Source organism: Dermacentor andersoni, chromosome 1 (assembly GCF_023375885.2).
Source record: "Dermacentor andersoni chromosome 1, qqDerAnde1_hic_scaffold, whole genome shotgun sequence".
NCBI classification, from domain to species: Eukaryota; Metazoa; Arthropoda; class Arachnida; order Ixodida; family Ixodidae; genus Dermacentor; species Dermacentor andersoni.
The window spans coordinates 116,186,232-116,211,630 of record NC_092814.1 but is presented as its reverse complement, the minus strand read 5'-3'; the positions used below and the strand labels follow the sequence as shown (position 1 = coordinate 116,211,630).

The 25,399-nt window shown below is 45.4% G+C and overlaps 1 protein-coding gene across 1 annotated transcript in view; it reads right to left on the bottom strand.

Annotated features, from left to right (window-relative positions):
• Window positions 1-25,399, bottom strand: part of l(3)76BDm (trafficking protein particle complex subunit 8 homolog l(3)76BDm) — a 161,949-nt gene that overhangs the window by 77,718 nt on the left and 58,832 nt on the right. Inside the window, exons 13-15 of the mRNA XM_050191010.3 lie at window positions 17,259-17,444; window positions 12,773-12,998; window positions 2,386-2,519 (exon numbers count right to left, since the gene is read on the bottom strand). Coding sequence (XP_050046967.1) covers window positions 2,386-2,519; window positions 12,773-12,998; window positions 17,259-17,444 — 546 coding nt within the window. The remainder of the gene's footprint in view (window positions 1-2,385; window positions 2,520-12,772; window positions 12,999-17,258; window positions 17,445-25,399) is intronic.

Genomic DNA, 25,399 nt, shown 5'->3' with positions numbered 1-25,399 from the left:
CGAAGAGTCGGCCTCTCCAAGAAGCAAAAAATGCTGGTGCAAGCAGTGCTTCCACGCAAACGAAAGCGAAGTGTTAGCATCTCCTTGTGTTGGAAATGTTCTTTGGAGAGTATGTTTTTTGCTAAGCTGCACTCAGTGATCCAGTGAGTACGTTTCCGGGCAAACAACTGTAGTGTTATGTTCCTGCATGCCTTCTCGTAGAACGTAAGCGGTGATGCATTCTTCAGCATTTGTGCGCTGCCCCAAAGCTGTCGGCAATCTACATAGACGGTTTAAACACGGGAAAAGTTTACCGGCTGTTGTAGCATGTGAACCTTCATCAGCGCGCCATCCGCACACGCTACTTGTAACTGGCGAATTCCGTCGGCTATGTGAGATGGTCGGTTTTTCTATGTGCACGAGAGAAGGAGGAGCGCAGCATCCTGGCGTGAGCCGGCTTTCCAACACGTGCAAACTCTACACTTGCACACGTGCGAATATAAAATTCGCGGCGCTTGGCGATGAAACCTGTGTCAAGGGTGGGAGATAAACATGCACCTTCCGTTCAGCGGGCTAACACGAAGGACAACCCAAAGCACGCATTATTGATAAACTCTGGTAGTAATCGTCGTCATGGAAGTGGTTAGAGCACAGCATTGTTGTTCTTGAGCGCTTGAAGTTCTTTCGCTTCACAGCAGCCTCCCACTTAGCTGAAAGCTTCTTGTCTTGCGGGAACTAATGGAACATCAAAACATCGCCGTGGCCGCTGGTGTTCGTGCAACCGTAAGCTGCACAGAACACTGGCATGATCGGCCTACAAGTTCAATTGATGCTGCGCACGTCAACTACCCCTCTACATACGCACAAACAAAGGAATGTAGGGTCGAGCGAAGCAGATTATGACAGCACGCATGCAGAAATAAGCACGGTCAGGTACGGTCACGGAGACTGCGAAGGAACGGAACACCAATGCTGATGTCATTACGGAGCAGTTTTCAGTCTCCGCACGCATCGCCGGCGTCAGCAGCAGCGCGCGGCTCTCAACGGGGGGCGGAACAACAGCGCAATTTTAACCAACGATTACGTCACTCCTAAGTGAAAAATCCCCCCAAAATTTTACCTGCACGGCTTATAAGGTTCCGGCATCCATATATGAGCGTGTTATTGAATTCAACAGACTCTTCAGCTTCTCTTTAACAAAACTAACACAAGCCAGCGACGCATCCTATGGCAATCGTCAATCTTTGCGGGAACAAAGAAATGCACAGCTCACCACTTCTGAATGTGTGCACGAGACATGCACCACTAATTCGAATCTGCATCATCCACTAGGAGCACTTTTGTGTCCACATGGCAGCAGCAACAAATTGCAACACTAGTTTTACCACTTTTTGTTCACTTCTCTTGCCTTTTTTTTTGCACAGCACTTCTATTTTTTTTTTTAATATCGCACTGCGGCTATCTGTATGTAGCTCAGATCTCTCTACTTTACTACGATTCAAATTGGCGGTGTTGCATCAACTATTGAGTGTCTCACAATAATACCTAAGGGGAAAATTGGCACTGCAACATTGTTGTATGCATGGGAATGGAGGGATGTGGTGGCTTCAGACTGGCATAGTTCTCGAAAAGCCAGGACACCTTGAAGGCACATCTGGCACCATTCCATTTTTCACAATAGATTTTCTTTCTATTAAAACAGTTTTCGTGTTTTATTCAATTATGAGGACTTGTGCGTAGATGTACAATTATATGAAACGTAAAAAGTATCGGCAGGCTACTAAAGTTGGAGGACAGATGACAAGGTCCACACTCGTATTGCAATCATTTGACGTCTGTTCTGGACTTTTCTTTGCTTGATTAAACACTGCAGGTGTATAAGCTTAACTGAAAGATGTAATACAGGTATTAAAACCTTTTATGAAGATTTTATTTTACATATGAATAATCTGTGCAGCTATATCCATGTTTTAGGCAAAGCCTTGCTCAACACCAGCCAACACAAGCCTCGCACAGGCACACACCGTCATTCCCATGACAGCACAGTGCCCATTAGGAAATTCCCATCGATGGTGGCGCCAGATTTTCCCAGTGCAATTGCACCTCCTGACACCCGATTTTTGTTGACAGATGAGTATAAAAGTGTGATTTTCTCAATCCTATATCATTTTTCTAACATTTCCCCATGAGATAAAGAAATAACTGAGGATAGCGAGAAAAAAAAAATATGAAATTTCGACCGGTCGACTAGTGCAGAGGGCAGTAAACCAGGAGCGGTGGCCTGTGTTTCCACTGCCACCCACCACGTGGAGCCCCCTGGGGCGCTTGAAGGGGAGGTCAGTACAAGCAGTCAGTACAAGCGGATACGGCTAGCTAAGAAAAAAGCAGCAATATTATAATACTCACTTGCCCTAAGTCATTGTCATTGCTGACAACACCACTGTCATCTGATGCAGTGAAAGTCCACAGAAGATACATGTCGGTCAGCTGCAGAGCTATTTGGAGAGGATTGTGAAGCTCCAGTTCAACTGTGATGGGTTCTGCAAAATATGAAAGTCAACATCAAAAAAAAAATTAAATTATGGGGTTTTACGTGCCAAAACCACTTTCTGATTATGAGGCACGCCGTAGTGGAGGACTCCGGGAATTTCGACCACCTGGGGTTCTTTAACGTGCACCTAAATCTAAGTACACGGGTGTTTTCGCATTTCGCCCCCATCGAAATGCGGCCGCCGTGGCCGGGATTCGATCCCGCGACCTCGTGCTCAGCAGCCCAACACCATAGCCACTGAACAACCACGGCGGGTAAAAAGTCAACATCAGCTGCCACATGAAGTACGTAATGGGCTGCTCCCAACTGAATAGGCTGAGAGGCACACGAGTCACAGAGACTTCCAGAGCAGGTTACAGAGCAAATACTTATCAAAGGTTTCTGCAGATGAGATATGCAAAAGAAAGTTTATTGTTCTACACACCAACTACATTTTTGATTACTAAGCCATGAGTGCATTACAGTCAACGACCGATATTCTTGACGCCCAATTTTTCGTACATGCCTGATAATTCAGGTGCCTTTGCTGCACCACCAATGTACCCCAGAGTCAATGTTTGAAATTTTGTAGACAAACCTTTTGCCATCTGATTTTTAAGACTTATTGCCATGACCGCAGGTCCAAAATGGTGTTATCGAAGCCACTATTGCTACCATTTTTATTATCTTGCCCCCTCGAACAGGCACTCTCGCACACAGATCCACTGGCAGCCATAGCTACCAACGCGGCAACGCTAAGGCCTACCTGCTCTTCAACGTTCACTACCAACCTTCATTTTGTTCAGTGCCATGTGTTTTATTGAAAGAATTCACAACTGTCAGCAATCGCACTGACTTCGAGTCTCCGCCTTCGTAATCCTCGCGAATGGCTTTGAAGCTCGGTAAGCGCAACGCGTTGCATAATGTCAGTTCCCAAAGGTCAGCTTCGCCTCAATACAGCAGTCTTACGCGGTGAAACATACCAAGAGCGGGAAGGGGCAATTGTCACGGGACACAGTGTGTGTTCCTTAATTATACCCGCATGCACCCACCGTCTCCTTTGACAGTATGAGCACCGATATGCCTAATAAGTGTACTGGCAGGCATTCAGAGCTATTTCAGGCGTGCCTGTGCAGATTTGACCCCTTGGGGGCAGTAAAAGGAATGCATTAATTTTTTCAGACGTTTACGCTGCCTCTAGGGATTCCGAAAAATCGGATGTTGACTCAACGTAATCAAAGCATTCAAGCATCAGGCATATTTATATTCCTCAAGAATATAACTTGTTAATTAACTTTGCATTTTTTAAGCAAGACAGCGAAATAACAGCCATTTCAGTGCACGCAAAATGGCACATAGCAACAGTAGATCTCTTGCACAAAAGGAAGTGCGAGTATCACTGACTTTCATATAAATAGCATTTACATCTGTTATAAAAGAACCTGGCTGAGTGTACTACTACCGTTTCCACAATGCTAGAAGTAGGCACCACCATGTCTTCATTATACAGTAATGTGCATGGTCAAAGCTTGTCAACATTATACACAAAAATGCAGTACAGCAGGCTTACATGGACCGATGCTGCCAGTACGAGGTGTAAGTCAAGCATGGCATTTCAGGCCAAATTTAACATAGTTCAAAGCAAAAGCTAAAAGAAAGCTGGTGTAGAAAGGCAGAGGCCCATAAAAGCAGACATACAGAAGTCATAAACTGAGAAATCATTTCATGGTTACCTGAATTATTGAGCTTATTACAGTAAAAGCTTGTTAATTCGAATTCCAAGGGGATGCTATGAAAATTTCAATTATACAAAACTCGAAATAATGAAAGCCAGAAAAAAATTGCTCGGTTAACGTGCGTATACAGTCCAACGTAGTGTGAGCGTTCGCACGCACGCACTCACGCTGACTGCACCGACCCACAATACACTGTGTAAAAGGCGCCTACGCCGCTTCGCCAATCGTCGCAGACAGCCTTTCAAAGTGTTCAAAGCAGCATGCGGGTTGGGGATCATTCTGCGCATGCTCCGAAGAGAACAGCCAACAGCATGTGCATCGAAGTCTAGAAGGGACGGCATTTCGGCTAGCGCAGCACAAGCGGCGTAGCATGACTGGCCGCAAGCGATGCGCGCTGAAAACGTCTGACTACAAAAGCGTCTTTGTGCCGCTGACCCTCACCGCAGGGACAAGAGCTGGGCTTTAAAATGCACCCGCGAAACACACCACAACCTGCTGCGATGTTGGTCTCTGAATCTCAAAGGCTATGCTTTTTGGTACTGCGAGCACCAATAAACATCACGGCTGCCATGTTTCAAACATTACCTGGTGGCGCTTCTCGGCAGAACACCTTGTAGAGAAAGAAGGTAGCCTCCAGGATATAACAGAAAGATGTAAAGAAAGAAAGAAAGAAAAAAATAAACACGCAGTGCCGCGTCCGCGTTTTTATCACGAAGGTCTTGAGAGAGGGAGAGAACCGACCTGCAACAGAGGCGTTGGCCATGCGTGGCCCGCACGGCGATGCCAGCGTCCCCAGTGTGCTCTTGTGCACTAGCACTCTCCCCATCCACGATGGCGCGGAGTTCGAATTATTGGTGGCAGAGCGAATTTCAGTGTGAATTAGCGGGACGCATTACATACTGCTTTCAATACACTGTTGGACAGACCGCGGCGGCTACTTCAAGTTATCTGAAATTCCAAATTAACAAATTGTGAATTAACAAGCTTTACTGTAATGAACATTAAATTGATCAGCTGCAACATCCCAAAGCTACACCTAGGTTATGAGAGATGCTGTAGTGGAGCATGCGTCTCTTCCTTAACCCTTGCTGTGGCTGCACATGGCTGTCCATACATGGGCTATGTGCCATATCTTAGAGGTAATCTGCGTCAAGTGCAACGGCTGAGCAAAGACGGTTGGTGCCTTGATGCGCATTTTGTTCCCATGCGTCTATTGTTGGTGGTCGCGTAATTTCAATTTTAAGAGACACGGTGCGAAGCATTCGCTCGTGTCGTGACAGCAAGTGTTCGTGGTGATCGAGTGAGATCTGTTCATGTTTGCCTGAGCATCCAAGACAATGATAAAACTACAAACCTTACTTCGTGTATAATGCAGTCTACTTGTAAAGATATCAAGAACAAAAAATCCAATCGTTATAATCAATCACCACTACTACATCTGCATTGCCGTTTAAAAAGAATAAAAAGAAAAAAAATCCAAACATACATTCGAAACTATGAAGCCAAATTTGCAACTTGTGCTAAAAGTAAACATTGTAGAAAGTAGGCAGTGAAAAATAAAATGTTTATTTGTACATCCAAACAGCGTGTGAAGCGTTAGGCGTGCTGAAGTAGTCAGAAATTGCACATGCTTTCATGGAAATTTCAGGTTCACAACTGCAGTATGCAACATGTCCAGCTGCTGCGCACACACTGGCAGAAATAAATTAGCTTGCATGAAATCAATCAGCGACTCAATCGGGGTCGATGTCAAAGACAGGCCATTGTCAATCTCATCGTCACTGCCACTCCTGTAGTCACCTTCATCGCACAATGCTGCTGTCTGTTGCTACAACGATCGCCTTGTAGGGTATCTCTTTGCAGAATGAGGCAACACTATCTGCATTCAGAAACTGCTCCATCAAAGCGCCACCTGTTTCATCGTCAGTAGCAGCATGCTCCCAAGAGTTCGGCAATGTCAGCAGCTACCACCGTATTGGTTTCAGGTGCGTCATGAACGCTGCTACTTTTGAAGTGGCCGAAACAAATCGACATATCTTCGTAACGATGTCTTGTCCATATGTACTCCAGTAGGTAACATAGTTAAGAGTTCGACGAAAGTTCGTCTGGTCAGGCATGGAAATGAAGGGAATTACGGTCACTGACCAAGTCTGATGAATAATCTGATGTTTCGGAACCGCGTACGGGTTCCTTGTTCACCGAGTTGGACGGGAAATCGTCGTCACTTATATAGCCAGCACGTGACGTAATGAACGTGCGTAAACGGCAGGCATAGTCCCTGGTGTCCGGTTCATCGTAGCTGGCGTCGATTGAATGATTAGAGATTCTAGCAGCCGTCGGATGACACGTTCTTTGGCAACAACAGTGGCATTGTCCCAGTCAATCTTGTGATTATGTTCCTGCGCATGTTCGGCAATGGCGTTCGTCGTGTGACTATTATTTCTTACATCACGTTTATGTTCCTTGAGGCGTCTGGAGAACTTCCCTGTTTCACCAATATATACTCTGTGGCAATCAGCGCATGGTATCTTATACACAACTCCTGGGAATGATTCAACAGGTAACCTGTCTTTCACATTCATGAGCTGGTTCCCGAGCTTGCTGGTCGGGATGTGGGCAATGCGCAAATCGTATTTTGAAAATACGCGCGACAGTGCCTCGCTGATTCCTTGAACTTAGGGATGGCTGCACATGCACAGATTGTCGTGTTATTCTCGAAACTTGGCTCTAATATCCACTTCTGGGTCATGCATATGAAACGACTAGGGTAGCCGTTGCGGGTTAGTTCACGGTGGATCGTCCGTAATTCCTTTTTCAGTCCATCGTCGCCTGAGCAGACACGTATGGCGCGTGTTATCAGGGACGACACAACGGATGTCTTGTGGCCGACAGGATGACAAGAATTAAACTTGAGGTAACGACCTGTGTGTGTAGGCTTCCTGTATACCGAGAAGGTGAGAGCGTGCCCATCCCGACGAACCAGTACATCCAAGAAAGGCAACGAGTTGTCCCTCTCGTGTTCCACAGTGAATTGTATGTGTGCATTTTGGGCGTTCAGGCAGTCCAGGAAGCGTTGGATGTCTTGTTTCTTCAAAATACAGAAACAGTCATCCACGTAGCGGTAAAAAACTTTAGGTGCCGGGTTGAATGTGGCCAGCACTTTCCCTTCCAAGGCTTCCATTACTAGATTGGCCGTGGTAACCAATATTGACGCTCCCATTGCCGTGCCATGTATTTGCTGATAAAGGCTGCCACCATAAGAAAAATATGTGTTGCTTAGACAAAACCGCAGCAGCTCGCTAAGTTCGGGGACATCGAAGGGCGTGCGACCAGGAAGACCACTGTCTGCTTCTAGGGCTTCTTTGCACGTGGCTACTGCCAAATCCACTGGGACACTAGTGAAAAGTGATGTGACGTTGAACGAGACCAAGGCGTCATCTTCACTCAACGTGATGTCCTTTATCTTTGCTACAAATGCGGATGAGTTTTCGATGTGCGTCGAGGTCTTACCAGCAAGATGGCTCAACACCTGGTGAAGGTAGCCCGATAGTCGGTAGAGCGGTGATCTGGTGAAGTCTACGATAGGACGAAGTGGGACGTCAGGCTTGTGGACTTTTGGCAGGGCGTAGATTGCAGGGGCTGATCCGTTCGTGCAGAGCAAACGGTGATAGAGACCCACGTGGTACGGAGGGACCAACTTGAACAGCCTGGTCAGCAATTTTTGGAGTTTGGTCTGTAGTCTGCTTGTAGGGTCATAAGCCAGAGGAGCGTACGTATGATGGTCTCCGAGAAGGGCCAACAACTTCTTGTTGTAGTCGCTCTTATCAAGCAGGACCGTAGCGTTGCCTTTGTCGGAGGGTAGAATGGCGATGCTACTGTTATTCCGTAGGCTTCGAATGGCTTGCTTCTCCCTTACCGACGAATGCGTTCTTGCATCGTGTCTCCGCATACCGGAAAGTACACCAATGGCACGGGTGCTGGCTTCTTCTTGCACTTCAGAGGGAAGTTGACTGACCACACGTTCGACTGCACAAACCACATCTCTTGGCCTTGGCGGTGTTTCCGTGTTGAAGTTTAAACCACAATACAGTACCGCAGCCTCCTTCTCGGTCGGTGTGTACGAAGATAGGTTGATAACGTCTTGTGCGTCTTGTGACACATCCAGGCGGAGTGCCTGTAGTTTCCTGTCTTGTGACATTCTATGAAGACGTTCTCTCGTGGTTGCCGTGTAGTTTGCATGCAGTTGCACCTCTGGGAAGTCACTGGGATCAGGTGCTCAAGCTGCCGACGTGCAAAAAACGTATCCGTTTCCAACTTTCTATGTTTTTCGCGGCATTCAAGAATACGTGCTTGTAGCAGCTTCCGCTCAGCCTGACAAATAATCTGGTGGCCCCACGACATAGTGACTGGTCTTCCTAATTGCAGATTCCTCGGCGTTAAGTCCTCCCGTTTACACGTGAGGTTGAACTCCAGGTGCGTCATGAACGCTGCTACTTTTGAAGTGGCTGAAACAAATCGTATTGGTTTCACTATCATGGGGGTTTCACCCTGGCACACAAAGGCCACCATTTTTATGTTTATCGGCATGGCTCCTGGTTGCCGCTGTCATGATCGCAGCTATCCAGTCTTGCAAAATCTGCAGTTTCGTCTGACTCTTTGCCCTTTGTTGGCACAATCTTCTACTAACTGGGCTGTCTGCTGCTTCCGCGGGGCATTTCTGTGCTCGATGAGAGAGTGTAAAAAGACAGGCACCACTTCGTTTTGTTTTTTTTTCGTTTCCTCTTTCTTTTCACATGTGGAACATAGTTCCATAGCATAGCGGAGTACAATCATGGGCAACGCGGACGCGAAGCCGCTAGCACCATTTTGTGGTGCGCTGCACTAACTCGCAATGCTCTCTATAGCTCTAGCAATCAGTGCATGGGAGGGACGCGCTGCGCGGTAATGGCGGCAGATATGAACTCTCGTAGGCAAACTTTTCGCCTCGCCTCAGCATTGTTCTTTTAACTCTTTCATTACCACACCTATTCAAATCTATCACTAATGATCTATGTTTTAGATCACCGATTTCGACGTGTTGGAGCCGTTTATTATCGACTTAAGGCCATCCAGTAGTTAGTACAGGCACTGAACTTTCAGAATCAGTTTAAATTTTTGCACTCCGGCGATGCGATTTTTGACAAACCTTTTTGCAAACTAATGTGCCTGTGTTGTAGCGAAAAGAGGCGTGATTGTAACCTCTTGCCGCGCTCGACAAAAAAGCATGCCACTCACAATTACACTGTGCTAGCATCAAAATTTTGTTGTCGAATGACTCCCAGCAAGCCAAGAATTAAATTATATTGCCTGCTTTGCCGTCCGACAGTGCCGAGTGGTGATAATTAACCGAAAATTACACCAGCTGTTCACTAGTGAGCTTTGGTTTGGAATCAGAGTCGTTTTATTCCATCAAAGTGTATTTCTGAAGGTCCGCCGCATGCCCAACATGTGCACCTGGCATTTTCAACCAGTTTCCAAGAGTTTAGCTTTTGCTTCTCTTGTAAAACCCAGACAAGGGGCGCTGCCGGTATCACTGCGCAGTTATCGAAAGTCACTCCCATGGCGTCATACCGTGCGGCTGCGTCACGAGATAAGCGTCGTACTCGAAACTATGCTACACCCGTACTGCAATTTAGTGATGAGGACTCGAGTTATAATTGTGAAGATGACAGCAAAGGAAATTCAAGCTCTGATGACAACGATGTTTTGAGTCAGCATGGGAGATCCGCAGCTGTTCACCGGCGAGTTTCCTTTATGACATTGAGCGGTCTCCTTCCTAGTGCGCACTTATCTGCCGATTTTTTTGCATGACCTGAGAGCTCTGCTCATTATCTACAGCGTGCATACTTCATTCAGTTATGATGTGCTGCCATCGGCAGCAAAAAAACTTCCGTTCACGCCAAGAAGGCTGCTCGTAGCACATCTCTGCCCTTCACTACGAATCAGCACAAGAAAGTTTACAATGGCGTGGGATTTATTTCTACTCCTCTTCTCTGCAGAGGTGATTAAGGCAATCTGAAATTTGCAAACAGATATGCTTGGATGCATGATCTTGTAGTTGCCCAGCTATGCTGAGAGCGATCGGCCCTGGAAGAGGTGCATGACTCTAGACGAACTGGCGAAATATGTTCATTCAACTTCTCATCGGACCATCCTCAGAAGATGCCAAAAAGACAGAACTGCAAAATGTGTTACGAGGACCACAAAGTTTAACAAAAACCAGGCGTTTTGTGGGAAAAGTGCGGAGTGCATCTATGCTTCACAATATCGAGGAACTGCTTCACCGCATGGCATGAGCGATGAACTGGTCTTAGTTTCTTTTGTATCCGAAGAATAGCGGTGTACTGAGCATTTATTTTTTCAGACACTATTCCTGGGTTATTTACCTTTGAAATGTATACTATTCTGAATTTTCTTTGATACTATTGTTTTTGTAGATATGTTTTTTTATTATTGTTTTTATCAGCTCACAGCAAAAATGGCGCTTTCTAGAATTTTTATGTTTTACCTTATACAATTTTTTGTTTGGCAACGTATGTTTTTGGAAAGAGCATTTCATTGTGCACAATATGCTATGTTGCAATGTGCGCTGGAATATTATTTGTAGTGGTAAATAATTTTTTTGCAAGACCTCAAGACCTATAAGAAATGACAATTTTCTCGTGGTAACGATAGAGTTAAGGGGACCTATGCCACACGAATGTTACGATTATTCTGCATGGAAAACGCCATCCAGAAGGCAAAATTTGTAGTTATATCCAATGTGCAGTGAATAAAATATTGTTATGTACGGGTTGTTTTTCTCATCGCTCTACTCCTAAGTCAAGTCATCATTATAACCAATATACAGTGAAACCCCGTTCATACGTTTTTCACTAGACCGGGGGAAAAAAACGTAACAGCCGGGAAAACGCAACAGTGAGGAAAGCTCCGAAAATGAATGAAAAAAGTGCAGCTTCCACCATAGACAATTTATTTCCACAGAGTGCGCTTAGGACTTTAAAAAGTCTGGAATGGTGGCTTGCCGTTTCTTTCGCTCACTAGAAATCACACGTTTCTCAATAGCCTGGAAGACCGCATTGCTGTCAGCGTCGCTGTGAAGTGCGACGTACCTGCGGAGGAGGTCCAGAGCCGCGACGGCTTCTCCAAAGCTAGGATTTGGCAACTCCCCGGCATCATGCGGCTCGTGCTCCTCGTCGTCACCGCGCCACGGCAATGGCAACGGACGAAGGAATATGCGCGGGAAATTTTGCCGTCTTTGGCGTAATCATACTAATGTGCTAACGATTGTTTAGTATTGCTGCGGAGCGCGCGCGTCCGAGCAGCCCGGTTACGCGCGGCGCGGCGTGGTTTCGCGAGAAATGTAAACAAGAGAGGAGAGCTGGCCCGATAGGTGGAGCAACGCCATGAGCAACGCCAACTTCCGGCTTCACAAAGAGTGACGTCAGGGCCTCTCCCGAGTTTCCTTCCTCCGTGAGTCGACCCGTCCAAAAACCATGCGGTGACCGTAATCACAGTGATGATAGTGAGAGCATTTTTCACGAATGGCCACTTAGTGGCGGCCTCTCGAACTGGCGTGCGGCTTTTTGCAGCCAGTTCTATAGCCAAGCCCGGCCAAGCCTCCTCAAAAGCCAAAATGGCGGTTGGCGCGCGTTGCCTGCTTTAGTCCAGGCGGGTTCGGGGTGCTAAGTTGCGACGAATCACGCGGGAACGTTTTCACAGCTACTACGTAACAACGGGGTTCCTTATACATTGGATCCTATGGAATCTATGCCGGGACCGGATGAAAACGATGTAGCAGCCGGGAAAACGCAGCAGTGAGGAACGTAACAGCGGGGTTCTACTGTATTGTTATATTGTTATATGTGAACTGCACTGTAGTTGTCTCATTGCTATCGTCATCAATGCTCCTCCTTTCAGGCAAAAGTGCACCATTTTTCTCAGGTCAAATATCCTTAGTACACAAAGTGCAGGCACTAAGCGTGGTCAGCTATGGTGCCCAAGAGAAGGACATCCTTTTGTATGTCGTCCTTTTTTATCTGCACATATTTTCATATTTATTATGCACTTGAACATGTCTTTGCAGACCATATTATGCACCATATTGATGTAATATTTCAAAATAACGAGTTAAGCGCAATGTTGGAAAGTTGGCTCATAAAAAAAAATTGACATAATAAAATTAGGAAAAAAAGCAAGAAAATTAAGTTTTGGCAAAAAATATGTGCAAGCAACACAACAAAGAGCCATACATCGATGACACACCAAGTGTTGTACCATGCTATGGAATAAGAACAAAAATTGTCAGCTTATAGTAATCAAGAAATTTTTAACTTGTGATCATGGCAACTAAAAGTCAAATGGCGGCACCACACTCCCTCATTCTGAATAGCTTCTTCAATTCTTTGCAGGGCAAAGAAAAAGTTCCAGGAGCACTAGTCTGTGCCCATTCCCTGCAAGGCTAGAAGATATATGGCTTTGTACCTACCGAGTACAACTGCCAGGGGCCGTGCGCTATTGTCCGTGCTAGAACTGAGACAGCTGAGCTGTGGTCGAAAGGTCAGGGGTAGGATGCCCCCATGTGCTGCCCGTGCAGCCATTTCCTCAAGCCACAGCTCACCTGGCGGGGACCCCTCGGCCCCCAGCAGCACTCGTGTGGCACCTTCAGAAACTCGTGGCACTGGCAGCTCCACTCGCTCAGGGCCAGCTTGTGTCTGCAAATCAAGTACATTCAATTTGCCTATAAGGACAGCGGGCAATCTTTACAACACGCATGCTTAACAGACAAGTTTACTTTCTCTCTCTTTTACTGGTAACAGCTCGCCATGCTGACAACAAAGTTCCTCTGTACACTAAAAAATATTTTTTTTTGCTCCACAGCTGTACATGTGCTGTGGAGAAACGTCCCAAGTTGACAAAGACGTATATGTACTGTACTGACTGCACATTTAAAAAAGAAGATATGTCTTTTACGAACAAAGCAGACCCTAGTGTGGCCCAGGAGGTGCTGTTACCTCTCCGAGCTACATTTCCCATTCCCACCAGAACAAATTCTACTTTTTTACTATAGTGGTAAGAAATATCTGTGCTTCATCCTATTTACTGCCATGCGTTTCATTGTTGTTATGCTAGCGTGTGCCATTTCTGTTTAAAGGGTTCACAAAAATTGATTTCATTATGTGCCCTGATGAAGACAAGTCCCCTTGTTGAAATGTTGGTTCCAGAGACATCCCATTATTTAATGACTTCAAGTTTCAATCTTCATGTGTAGCTCTGTCTTCTGTTTTGATTTTCATCTCAATTGTAATCCCACAAACTGCTAAAGCGAGGCACTGCTTAGTTCTCTCACAGGCATGCAATTATTCCATTCACAGGTGGACGCTCACGTATGTGATACCACCATGTATATGTTTCCTTTCTCAAGACAAGAGGAAACTGATTTTATCTCACCGAGTGCTCTGACAAACAACAACATATCTCATTAGTTCGGTTTTTACCCATTTACATCACAATGTCTCCAGTGACGACGACTTGAGCCCAATGACAGTGCGCACTAAATAGGTGACACACTGCACACAAATTGCACGGGAGGATCGGCACCACATGGAAAAGTCTTGCATTTCAATGGAGTGGCGGCAGTTTCGCTCAGCAGCAATCATTGTACAAATGCACATCAGGGAAAGCTGCATGAGTCAACCGCTGGGCTACTGTGTTCTTTGACAGTGTTTTGAAATGCTGCTCACCTTTGTATTATTACACGGTCGAGTGAGAGAGAAGAAATTTTTTCCCGCCTGTGAAATAAAGAAGAAAAAAGAGCTCATAGTGTGTATTGTACATAACATTTATTGTGGCACCGCATTTATTTCTGTGTTGCTGGCAGCCTAGCGCATGTCAAGAAATGCAAATTTTTAACTGGTGTTTATGTACTACCGTTCAGTGTGTGGTTATGCTGCGTTTCTGCCAGGTACGCATTAACGAGGTTTCACTGTAGTATGTGAATGAACAAACGCTGGACGCATAGAACCAACACTGACAGAACTCGCACAACAATGCAGCTTTACAATTAACGGGACTCTACCACTCAGAGTATGTCTGGATTGTGATGGGAATGAGAAGATTGTATGTGAAATTGACAAAAACGAGCTGGCTTGTATCCTATAAACAAGGAATTGTACTTTTAAGTTGGCTCTGAAAGCAGTGCAAGAATGACCTGTGGAATCACTCCATGGTGAAACAGTGCCACCAGGTCATGCACCATCACATAACCAAAAAGCACCGCAGGGAGTTATTTTGCATGGATCGTGCTTCTGCTAACTTTTCTTGGCGTGAGGGCACAATTGCTTTCTGTTTCCAGCAAGCTCATGTTGAAAAGTGGGACTGCCTTGCGTAAATGAACGAAGTCATGGTGAATGGAGTGGTGCACTTATGCATGGCCTCCGAGATTGCCATCGTGTCCAGTAATCAATGGGCTTCTTCGATTACGCAGTCCAGGACTGTCCGCAAACCATTTGCAGCTTTCGGTCTGATTAGCCCCGACAGAAGAGCACATCACCGTCACACGATACAGATGTCAGGGACTGTCCAAGGCCAACACAAGCATAGTGAAATCAGATCTTGCATAGTGGAATCGCAGCCCGAGTGCATAGAACATGCTCGAAAAGAGCAGTTTACGTCGCGCTCCTGCTCTTTGTGCCACTTAACCACTGTAATTAGACCCTCTCATCGCCTGCAAAATTTAAGCAGAATTCCCACACAAATGTAAGCAAAATCGCAATCATATCATGTCACTGTTCACGTAGAAAGCACACACTGATACCCTCAAAGCACGTGAGACCATCTACAAAATGCCCGATGCGGTTCTCAGACAGGGAGCATGTACAATTAATTGTTTTTTTAATTATGTGGTTTTACGTGCCAAAACCACTTTCCGATTATGAGGCACGCCGTAGTGGACGACTCCGGAAATTTCGACCACCTGGGGTTCTTTAACGTGCACCTAAATCTAAGTACACAGGTGTTTTCGCATTTCACCCCCATCGAAAGGTGGCCGCCGTGGCCGGGATTCGATCCCGCGACCTCGTGCTCAGCAGCCCAATACCATAGCCACTGAGCAACCACGGCGGGTTGGAGCATGTACAGCGTCTACTAATCATGCATGTCAAAAAGCAAGCGCTCGAACTTGGCAACACAAGGGATCAACATATGAGAACAGCAATCGGTGAAGCTCCAATTGTATACCAATCCAGCTCCCAGCGAGAAACAGCAACATATGCAATAGGATATGCTTCCTTGCACACCAGTTTCACTTACCTGAAAGGTGAAATTCATCCTGTTCACTACACATGTAGTAATGAGCAGGACAGATTTTGTGAAACGCATCAAGAAAAGCAAGCATGTGCACCTGATTGCTGTGTTTGTCTCTTAAAAAAAAACATGAAGACTAAAGCTGCAGAATTACACAGCCTATGAAAACCTCACATGATGACGCAAAAAGCACCAATTTAAGAGACGTAATAGCAGCTGGATGTAAGATATTTGCCGTCTGGAATGCGCAAAGTATGCAGAGGGAACATAGCATCTTTCATAATATGGCAGCAAATGCCATACAAATCTTTTTCTGACAGTCGTCATCTGCTAGCTGCTCGAGCTTGTCCAAGCAAAAATCTGCTGATCGGTCTGACAGTCCACGGGCAATCCCGAACTTTCTGTTTGTCAAGAAACCGAACGCGCTTCTGACACCTCTAGGAGTAGTGGGTGGGGCTACCCAGAGCTGTCCGAGCAAAATCAAATGCGGCACAGTAGTCCCAAGCAGTATGGGACTGTCAGGGACTGATAATCGAAGAGGTCCAGTGTTGTCATGTCCACACATAGTTTTAAGAAGAGACTACGCAGGTAGAAAATTTATGTTTTAAAAATTTCTACTCTATTTCCAGAGAAACCACTGCACATTTAGACACTTCAAATGGTACGCTTTCTATTATGCTACAATACAGAAGGTCATTGAAAAATGGTTGCCGGGCTTGGCTTGTCCTGCTGTTTGGGCTGCTGTTCAAGGAGGCGCCAATAACCTGGCCGACAAACATATGTGACCGGCAAAGCCAAAATATTGCTACTTCAGCTTGACTTGTGCAAGCAAAGTCCGATTTATTGAAGGATGTGCCTTAAGGTGTCTGAAATTTCAGTCATCCTTTTACCTTAAGCCTGTGGGGCCAGTTTCGATGCCGCAAAGCAGTCCAAATTAACGAGCATCTCCAAATTATCAGTGTCAAATTATCAGTCAGCGACTGTCAAGGCGGCATTGAAAAATCTATGATTGTGCAGTGTTCCTGCATTGATCCGACGTAAATACTGTCAGCCTGTTATGAAATGGCTACTAATACTATGACATAAAAAAAAAATTGTGTGGTAAGAAAATTCAAAAGAAACGAGGTTTCTTGGCAGGAGTTTGAAAACTGGAAATCCAGCACTTTTGTAAACTTGCAACGGCCCCTATTTTTGGAGCTATAAAGACTGCACAAATGCATGAAAGTATTTATTATATCAATGGAGAGTATATGAGCAAAACGAAAATAAAGTAAAAGTGGGAACCAACGCTTCGACAAGTGGACTTGTCTTTTTCAAGGCATATAGTATCGGATAGAATTGTTTGGCTAATAGTGTTTCCATATCTTGTTCTGTGCCATGATACAATTTGAAAGTATCTTTGCCCAGCCCTCCTGCAACTTTGCACTGTAATAGCACTATGCACTCTAATGACAACTTCAGACAATAACATCAATTTTGAAAATTTACACTATAACGGCTTTATTAAACGACTTTTCATGCTAGCATGAGATTTTACATCGAGATTTCTTCTTGTGGCCCTAACAAGGAAACCACAGTTTTTCACTTCCATTTACATTTTTTTCAATGTACTTGAATCAGTTAGTTGCATGAGGGACAGTGAGGATGTGAAAACGAAACAGTTTGCTTACCCTAAGCACAAGAAGGAACTCCCGCAGAAAAAGCAGCTGCTGGGAAGGGCTTTGTGCACTTCGCTGTGCCAGCAGGCGGTGAAACGCGTCCCTGGCACGAACCAACTGCTTCAACTGTGCAGACTGCCGTCCAATAGTGAATTGCATGTGACCCTCAGCGAGGCTCCAGCCACGGCCTTGATAAACCTGCAGCCAAAGAAAATCACTCAATGCTCTTGACTGTTTGGGCAGTGCTCAGAGATCAAACGTCATACCATGTCAAAAGTAATTACGCATATTAATTACTCAACACACACGGTCATTTACTGTTCCGTCAGTACAGAATCAGCCATAGTCAAGTTTAAAAAAGAAACTTGAAAATGACTTGCAGTTTACATAGTCCTGCAATTGGAGCACTGTGTAACAATAATGCACATGTCATGAAAAAAAATTCTGACTTTTTTTTTCAGCAACCTACACTTTTAAAAACTTAATTACAGCCAACGTCACAGTTTTTCGGTTTACCTAGTGGTCCCGAAAACATCCGAAAAAATGAATGCACGCCTCTAACTGCCCCCAAGGGCTGAAATCGCCACAGGAAAGTCCAAAGTAGCTCTAAGGCCTGCCAGTACATTTGTAAGACATATTGGTGCTCATGCTGTGACAGGAGATAGCGGGTGCATACTTGTATAATTAAAGAATAGATATGGTGTCCTGTGACAGTGGCCCCTTCTCTTGATATGTTACAACGCAATATTTGCAAGTGCGGCAGAAACAGGGTCATCAATTGCTTCCACACGCCATGGAAATAACGGCCATGTCCTCTGCTATAGAGGTCTCCCGGATAAGAAGCAATACGGGGTAGGATTCCTAATCCATAAGGACATGGCAGGCAACATTGAGGAATTCTACAGCATTAACGAGAGGGTAGCAGTAGTCGTAACCAAACTTAAGAGGTATAGATTAAAGGTAGTACAAGCCTACGCTCCAACATCCAGTCACAACGATGAAGAAATAGATCAGTTTTATGAAAATGTTGAATTAGCGATGAGAAAAGTGAAAACTCGCTGTACAGTAGTAATGGGTGACTTCAATGCAAAAGTGGGAAAAAATCAGGCGGGTGAACAGGCGATTGGCAACTACAGCGTCAACTTTAGTAACGCTAGAGGAGAGACGCTGGTAGAATTCGCAGAAAGGAATAAGCTTCGAATAATGAACACCTTTTTCAAGAAACGTAGCAACAGATAGTGGACCTGGAAAAGCCCTAATGGTGAAACAAGAAATGAAATTGATTTCATACATTTTGCCGATCCCAGCATAGTGCAGGATGTATATAGAAGTGTTAAAGGGAAGCTGAAACGGTTTTCAATTTCCATGAATTGCTGGGATTGGGAAGAACAGACCTAATAATTTACGGTTCCGTAATTTTTTTTCTTCGTTTTATTAATATAAGGGGCGGAAATCGCTTTCTAAATCACCCCCGCGGACACGCCCCCATCGCTTCCCGGAGCGCCGGGTGAGGTGGTTGCCAGAGGAGAGAACCGGCGACAGTGACGTCACTGGCGGGGACCGAGCTGCCGGACCGGCGTGCTGGCATGTCTCTTTCCGTCCTGCGCTTTACTGAACGACGCTATGAGAGATCTGCCGCCGCCGCCGCTCACGTTTGTTTTCTTTTGCAATTTTCGTAAACTGTTCTTTCCTTCTGTGCTGCGTGAGTGCCTACAGCCAAGGGCGCCCAACATGCCCTCATTCTGTGCAGCATTCGGCTGCGCGAACACAGGCAGGCGAGACGATGTGGTGTTTCACAGGTTCCCGAAGGACAAGAAGCTTGCAGCGCAGTGGGTCCGTGCGGTGAGGAGAGATAAGTTCGTGCCGATGAAATCAACTGTGTTGTGCTCTCCATCTTCCATCAATACGCAGCACATGCAGGTGCACCTAGTTTAATGAAAGCCTGATTAGGCCCACATTGATGCACTCGAGAAATGCGAACATTCGCAGCCATTAACGTCTGGTAACACAGTTTTAGCGTAGCCGGATAGCCTTACGACAAATGCGGAAACGCGTCGTTGCTAGCGTTGCTATACTCCGTTTCATACATCAGGTGCAACGCTGTGGAGGCTTGAGATACTTCTGGCAGTGGCTGCGTTCGCACTTAGAAAAAGTTCGGTGTTTCTTGACCCGATTTTTGAGAAAATTTTCCATATATAAGCTCAGTTCTGAATGAAAAAAGAAGTTACCCATAGAAACAATCCGTGTACTTATACAGCTGCTAACACGTTCTTTTAAATCAATTTTCTTTTCGGTATTTTTTAATTGCAGCCCGTCGCGGCAGCTTCACGTGCATGCTAGCGCGGGCAAACGCCGCTGGCACGCTGCGAAGCATAGACGGAAACGCGCGCAGTAATCAATTTTGGTGACCGGACTTCGTGCGTAGCTTCCACAGCGTTGCACCTGAGGTATGAAATGGAGTATAGGCTTGACTAGTGACATTCGACGTACGGTTGCAGTTATCGTGTTTACCACACGGCGGTGCTAAAACTGCCTAATATCTTTATGTCAACACTAGCATGGAGCACGCATACCGATTCTTGATCGAGCCACAATCGCAAAGTCGTCGAACCATAGTATGAATATTGCACATATAATACCTCTGGCCATTTCTGGATTTGTATGATAAGCAACTTCCATGACTGTACCCCGCAGCACTGCATGTGCGCGCTTTGAAACGCGGCACTTATGTTCGTGATTGTGTATCAACACTCAAAAAACCACGGGACTACTTTAGACAAGCAGCGGCAAGGTGCTTGACATCGCGGAATTGCACCCGTGTTTACAATCTAATGAGAAGTTAGTGCTTCGGCATTCTTCCTGCAGCAAGTTCCCCGTGACACTTTAGCGCATTTTTTCTCCCGGCATTGGAACCTGCAGCTACATAAAAAAAAAAAAATACATACGTACCAGCTAAGATTTCCAACGCGCGAGAAGGTGCACACATCGCTCTCGCTGTTGACACACTCAACATCGTCGTTGCCGCCGTTGCCGCCATCGTTTTCCGTATCGGCTGTCGGTTCGAATATGTACGGTGAAAATACAAGCTGTCCGAGACAGCAAGAACGCTCCATAATGCTTACAACTCAGCTATGAAGCCAGAACAGAACAGCGTGCTACGCTCTGAAACGGCGGCGCCGACCGGAGACTGCCGCGAAAGACGTCACAGCGGCCCCGACAATTCATGGGCAACAGCGGCGTTCGCGCGATGCCCTGAGGCGCTGGTGCGCATTTTCTTGGAAAAACAGCCGCTTGCGTTTGTTTCCGCCCTTTTTGAACCAGATATTCGTGTTCAGAGGACTCAAAACTGTAGAATGCTGCAGAGAACCCATTTTTTTTCGAAAAGTGTTTCAGCTTCCCTTTAAGTAGGGTAAAGTGCAATGATCACAGGTTAGTGAGGGCTAGGATTCACCTCAATTTGAAGAGAGAAAGAGTAAAATTGGTCAAGAACAGGTCAACTTAGAGGCAGTAAGGGTAAAGCAGACAAATTTAGGCTGGTACTTGCAAACAAATATGCAGCCTTACAACAGAGAGATGAAGATGACATAGAGGTAATGAATGAAACCCTAACTAGGCTGGCTTCAGAGGCAGACTCTGAAATGGGAGGCAAGGCACCCAGGCTACCAGTAGGCAAGCTATCCTGAGTAACAAAGGACCTAATAAATAAATAAAGAATGAAAGCGTCCAACTCAAGCGATAAGATAGAATTCGCCACTGATCAGCAAGAACTGATCACCATAGAACTGATCACCATGATAGATCACCATGATAGAACTGATCACCAAGGCGAAAATAAGGCATATTCAAAATTATAACATGAGAAAGATTGAGAAAGCCGTAAGAAATGGACTAGCATGAAATCAGTGAGAAGGAAACTTGGCATAGGACAAACCAAGATGTATGCACTGAAAGATAAGCAGGGTAATATAATCAGCAATCTCGAAGCCAGCGGAACAATCCTATACTGACCTGTACGGTACCCAGAGTAGCCGCGATACCTCCATTCGAAGCAGTAATGAGCAGGTTGCAGAGACTCCTATAACTAGCGCTGAGGTCAGAAGGGCCTTGCAAGACATGAAATGGGGAAACGTGGCAGGAGAAGATGGAATAACAGTCGATTTAATCAAACATTGAGAAGACAATGCTTGAAAAACTGGCGGCTCAATATACAATTTGTCTATCGACTTCAAGGGTCCCAGAAAACTGGAAGAATGAAAACATTATACTAATCTACTAAAAGGGAGACGTTAAAGAGTTGAAAAATTATAGGCCCATTAGCTTACTCGCTGTCTTACCCGCCGTGGTTGCTCAGTGGCTATGGTGTTGGGCTGCTGAGCACGAGGTCGCGGGATCAAATCCCGGCCACGGCGGCCACATTTCGATAGGGGTGAAATGCAAAAACACCTGTGTAGTTAGATTTATGTGCACGTTAAAGAACCCCAGGTGGTCGAAATTTCTGGAGTCCTCCACTACGGCATGCCTCATAATCAGAAAGTGGTTTTGGCATGTAAAACCCCATAATTTAATTTAATTACTCGCAGTCTTATATAAAATATTCACCAAGATAATTTGCAAGAGAATAAGGGCAACAGTCGACTTTAGTCAAGCAAGGACACAGGCTGGCTTCAGGAAGGGATACTCTACAATGGATAACATCCATGTCATTAATCACACAATCAAGAAATCCACAGAGTACAATCAGCCTCTCTATATGGCTTTCATAGATTACAAAAAGGCATTTGATTCAGTAGCGATACCAGCAGTCATAGAGGCATTACGTAGTCAAGGAGTACAGGCCGCTTATGTAAATATTTTGGAAAATATCTACAGAGATTCCACAGCTACCTTAATTCTACACAAGTAGGAAGATACCTATAGAGAAAGGGGTCAGACAGGGAGACACAATCTCTCCAATGCTATTCACTGCGTGCTTGGAAGAAATATTCAAGCTATTAAACTGGGAAGGCTTAGGAGTAAGGATCGACAGCAAATACCTCAGCAACCTTCGGTTTGCCAATGACATTGTTCTATTCAGCAACACTGCATACGAGTTACAACAAATTATTGAGGACCTTAACAGAGAGAGTGTAAGAGTAGGGTTGAAGATTAATACGCAAAAGACAAAGATAATGACGAATAACCGGGCAAAGGAACAAGAGTTCAGGATCGCCAGTCAGCCTCTAGAGTCTGCGAAGGAGTACGTTTACCTAGGTCAATTAATCACAGGGAACTGTGATCATGAGAAGGAAATTCATAGAAGAATAAAAATAGGTTGGATCGCATACGGCAGACATTGTCAGCTCCTGACTGGAAGCTTACCATAATCATTGAAAAGGTAGATGTACAATCAATGCATTTTACCAGTGCTGACATATGGGGCAGAGACTTGGACACTTACAAAGAAGCTTGAGAACAAGTTAAGGACCGCGCAAAGAGCGATGGAACGAATGTTGCTAGACATAACCTTAAGAGACAGAAAGAGAGTGGTTTAAATCAGAGAGCAAACGGCTATAGCCGATATTCTAATTGACATTAAGAGGAAAAAATGGAGCTTGGCAGGTCATGTAATGCGCAGGTTAGATAACTGGTGGACCATTAGGGTTAGAGAATGGGTGCGAAAAGAAGGAACGCGCAGTCAAGGACGGCAGAAGACTAGGTGGGGCGATGAAATTAGGAAATTCATGTGCACTAGTTGGAATCGGTTGGCGCAGAACAAGGGTAATTGAAGATCACAGGGAGAGGCCTTCGTACTGCAGTGGACATAAAATAGGCTGATGATAATATAAATACCCTGCATATGCTTGACTGCATGACAACGCTGTATTGCGGCGAAGCTGACTTTGAAGAACCGGCATTATGCAATGCCGGTACTTTCCGTGCTTCGAAGCCATCAGCAAGGATGACAAATGCAAAGTCAGTGCCATTGATGACAGCATCGAATTCTTTCAACAAAGAACATGGCACCAATCTGCAGGAAGCTTGGTAGCAAACATTAAAGCAGCTAGGCCTAACGTTGCTGCGGTGGCTACAGCTGCTAGCAGATCAGCATGTGAAAGTGCTGGTTCGATGCTGCAGGATAATCAAAATGGCGGCGGCGGCAGCTTTGATTGTTGCCATTCCAGACCTGTGGTCATAACAAATAGCCCAGTAGAGGGCAAAGGGTTTCAGTGTCCTAAATTTCAGACGTCTTTATACATCGGCTCTATAAGGTACGTGGCAGTGCTGCAAAGGGGTCTGAATTATCGGGAATGTCCGAAAAATCAGTGGTTGATTGCATTTTCTTGTGTAAGGACTGCACCCCTACATTTATCCTAAATAGCTCAGAAAAAAAATATTTCATGTATGGGCCGAACCCATTATTCAGCACACACACACTTCGACAGGCGCAGCGCAATTCCCGCATGTACACAGATGCACATGGGTCTCCTTTTCGGTTTTAAATGTAGTCATTGACGTTCTCACAAAATTTGATTTTTGGCTCTTCGTGGTTTGTCCCATTACCGTTTCCAGCCATGTCATCTTTCGTAGACAGTTGCATGCTGCGATGTGTGCACCCCATACATGAGGCTTTTCAAGCTTCGTATGTATGTCGTCCCTCCTGCACTGCCAAAAAAATATGCGAGTGTTGAAATGCAACATTGTATTCACGTTTAGTGTGAAAACCTCACGACTTTTTTATTGCGTAACCTTACATGCAGTGCAACGTTCGAGCCTACATTCGAGGATGGCTTCACCTTTGAACAGTGTGGTATCAGCACAGCACAGAGGTGTATCAGCCTCCTCTTCGGTTGTCTACACAGTAGTCGATTAAGCACCGATGAAATTCCTATCCAGGCACCTCATGGTTTGTCCTGTAGAGATGTACATATGCATCTGTGGCAACGTATGCAAGCCACATTGCACCCAGGTTCCATATTTCATGCATATTGTACATGTTTTTTCAGAAAGCTTTCGTTGCTCCTGCAGCACCTAAAATGTATGTGGGCACTATAGTTTCAAGTGAAAACTCCCGCAGTTTTAAAACGAAGCTTTCTTTGCCTCTTCCTTCGACTTTTGCACTGCTGCTGCTGCTGTTTCCTTGCACACCACGTCAAGGGTTGCTTGAGAGCATGTATATACATGGAATGAGCGTGGCAGAGAATGAAGTCGACAGGAGAAACTCGTTTGGACCTTTCCATCACTTCATATGTGTATAATGCCCTCTAGAGCTTCCTGGGTATCGCCACATTAGCCTCTTGACAGCTGTAATTATCCGTGACCCCCCTCAACAGCATTGCAGATGCTGCAGCACTTACTTTTCTATTAACATGCAAGTCCAGATGGGATGTGGATAGAAGAACTGTAGAGAGGTGGGGGAAGAGGAGGCAGAGAATGGGTAGAACCGACGCAGTCGCGAAACGAGTGAATAACAGCCTTGCCACTTTCCCAGTTACCATACAGGAGGAGAGGGAACAGATGACAAGAGAAGGCAAGGAACAGTGGTTGTGGGTAAACGGTAGGTATAGTATGGTACAGTTCTGCTATTTCTGAAAAATAAACACCGTGAAAATATGTCAAGTGGACAACTGCCACAGGGCGTGCAGACGCAAAGTCGCATTAAAACGTCGTAGGGTCTATGCAACACTACGGAAGTGGTAGCACGTCAAATCAATACTTGTGTGCCTGCTGTGGTAGCTTGACGACTATGGCATTGTTCGAGGTCACAGGTTCAATCCGAACCAAGGCAGCCGCATTTAAACAGGAGTGAAATACAAAAATGGTAGTGCATTGAGATTTAGGCACACATTAAAGAACACCAGGATGTCAAAATTAATCCGGAGTCCACCACTATGGCGGCCCCGATAATCTGATCATGGTTTTGGCATGTACAGCCCCATAATTCAATTAAAGTTTAAGACTTCTGCCACGATACGATGTGCCATGTGAGGCAATAATAACGCTCAACCCTCCCAGAGATTATGAACAATGGCACAAAACAACACCTCAAGCAAAGCAAACACATCTCCCTGTGTGTTCTGTGTATTACGCAGACAAATAGCCGTGGTACACGCAAGGTAATGTTTAACATGAACTCATCACTCTCACATTGGACTAAACACCGAAGAAATTACACA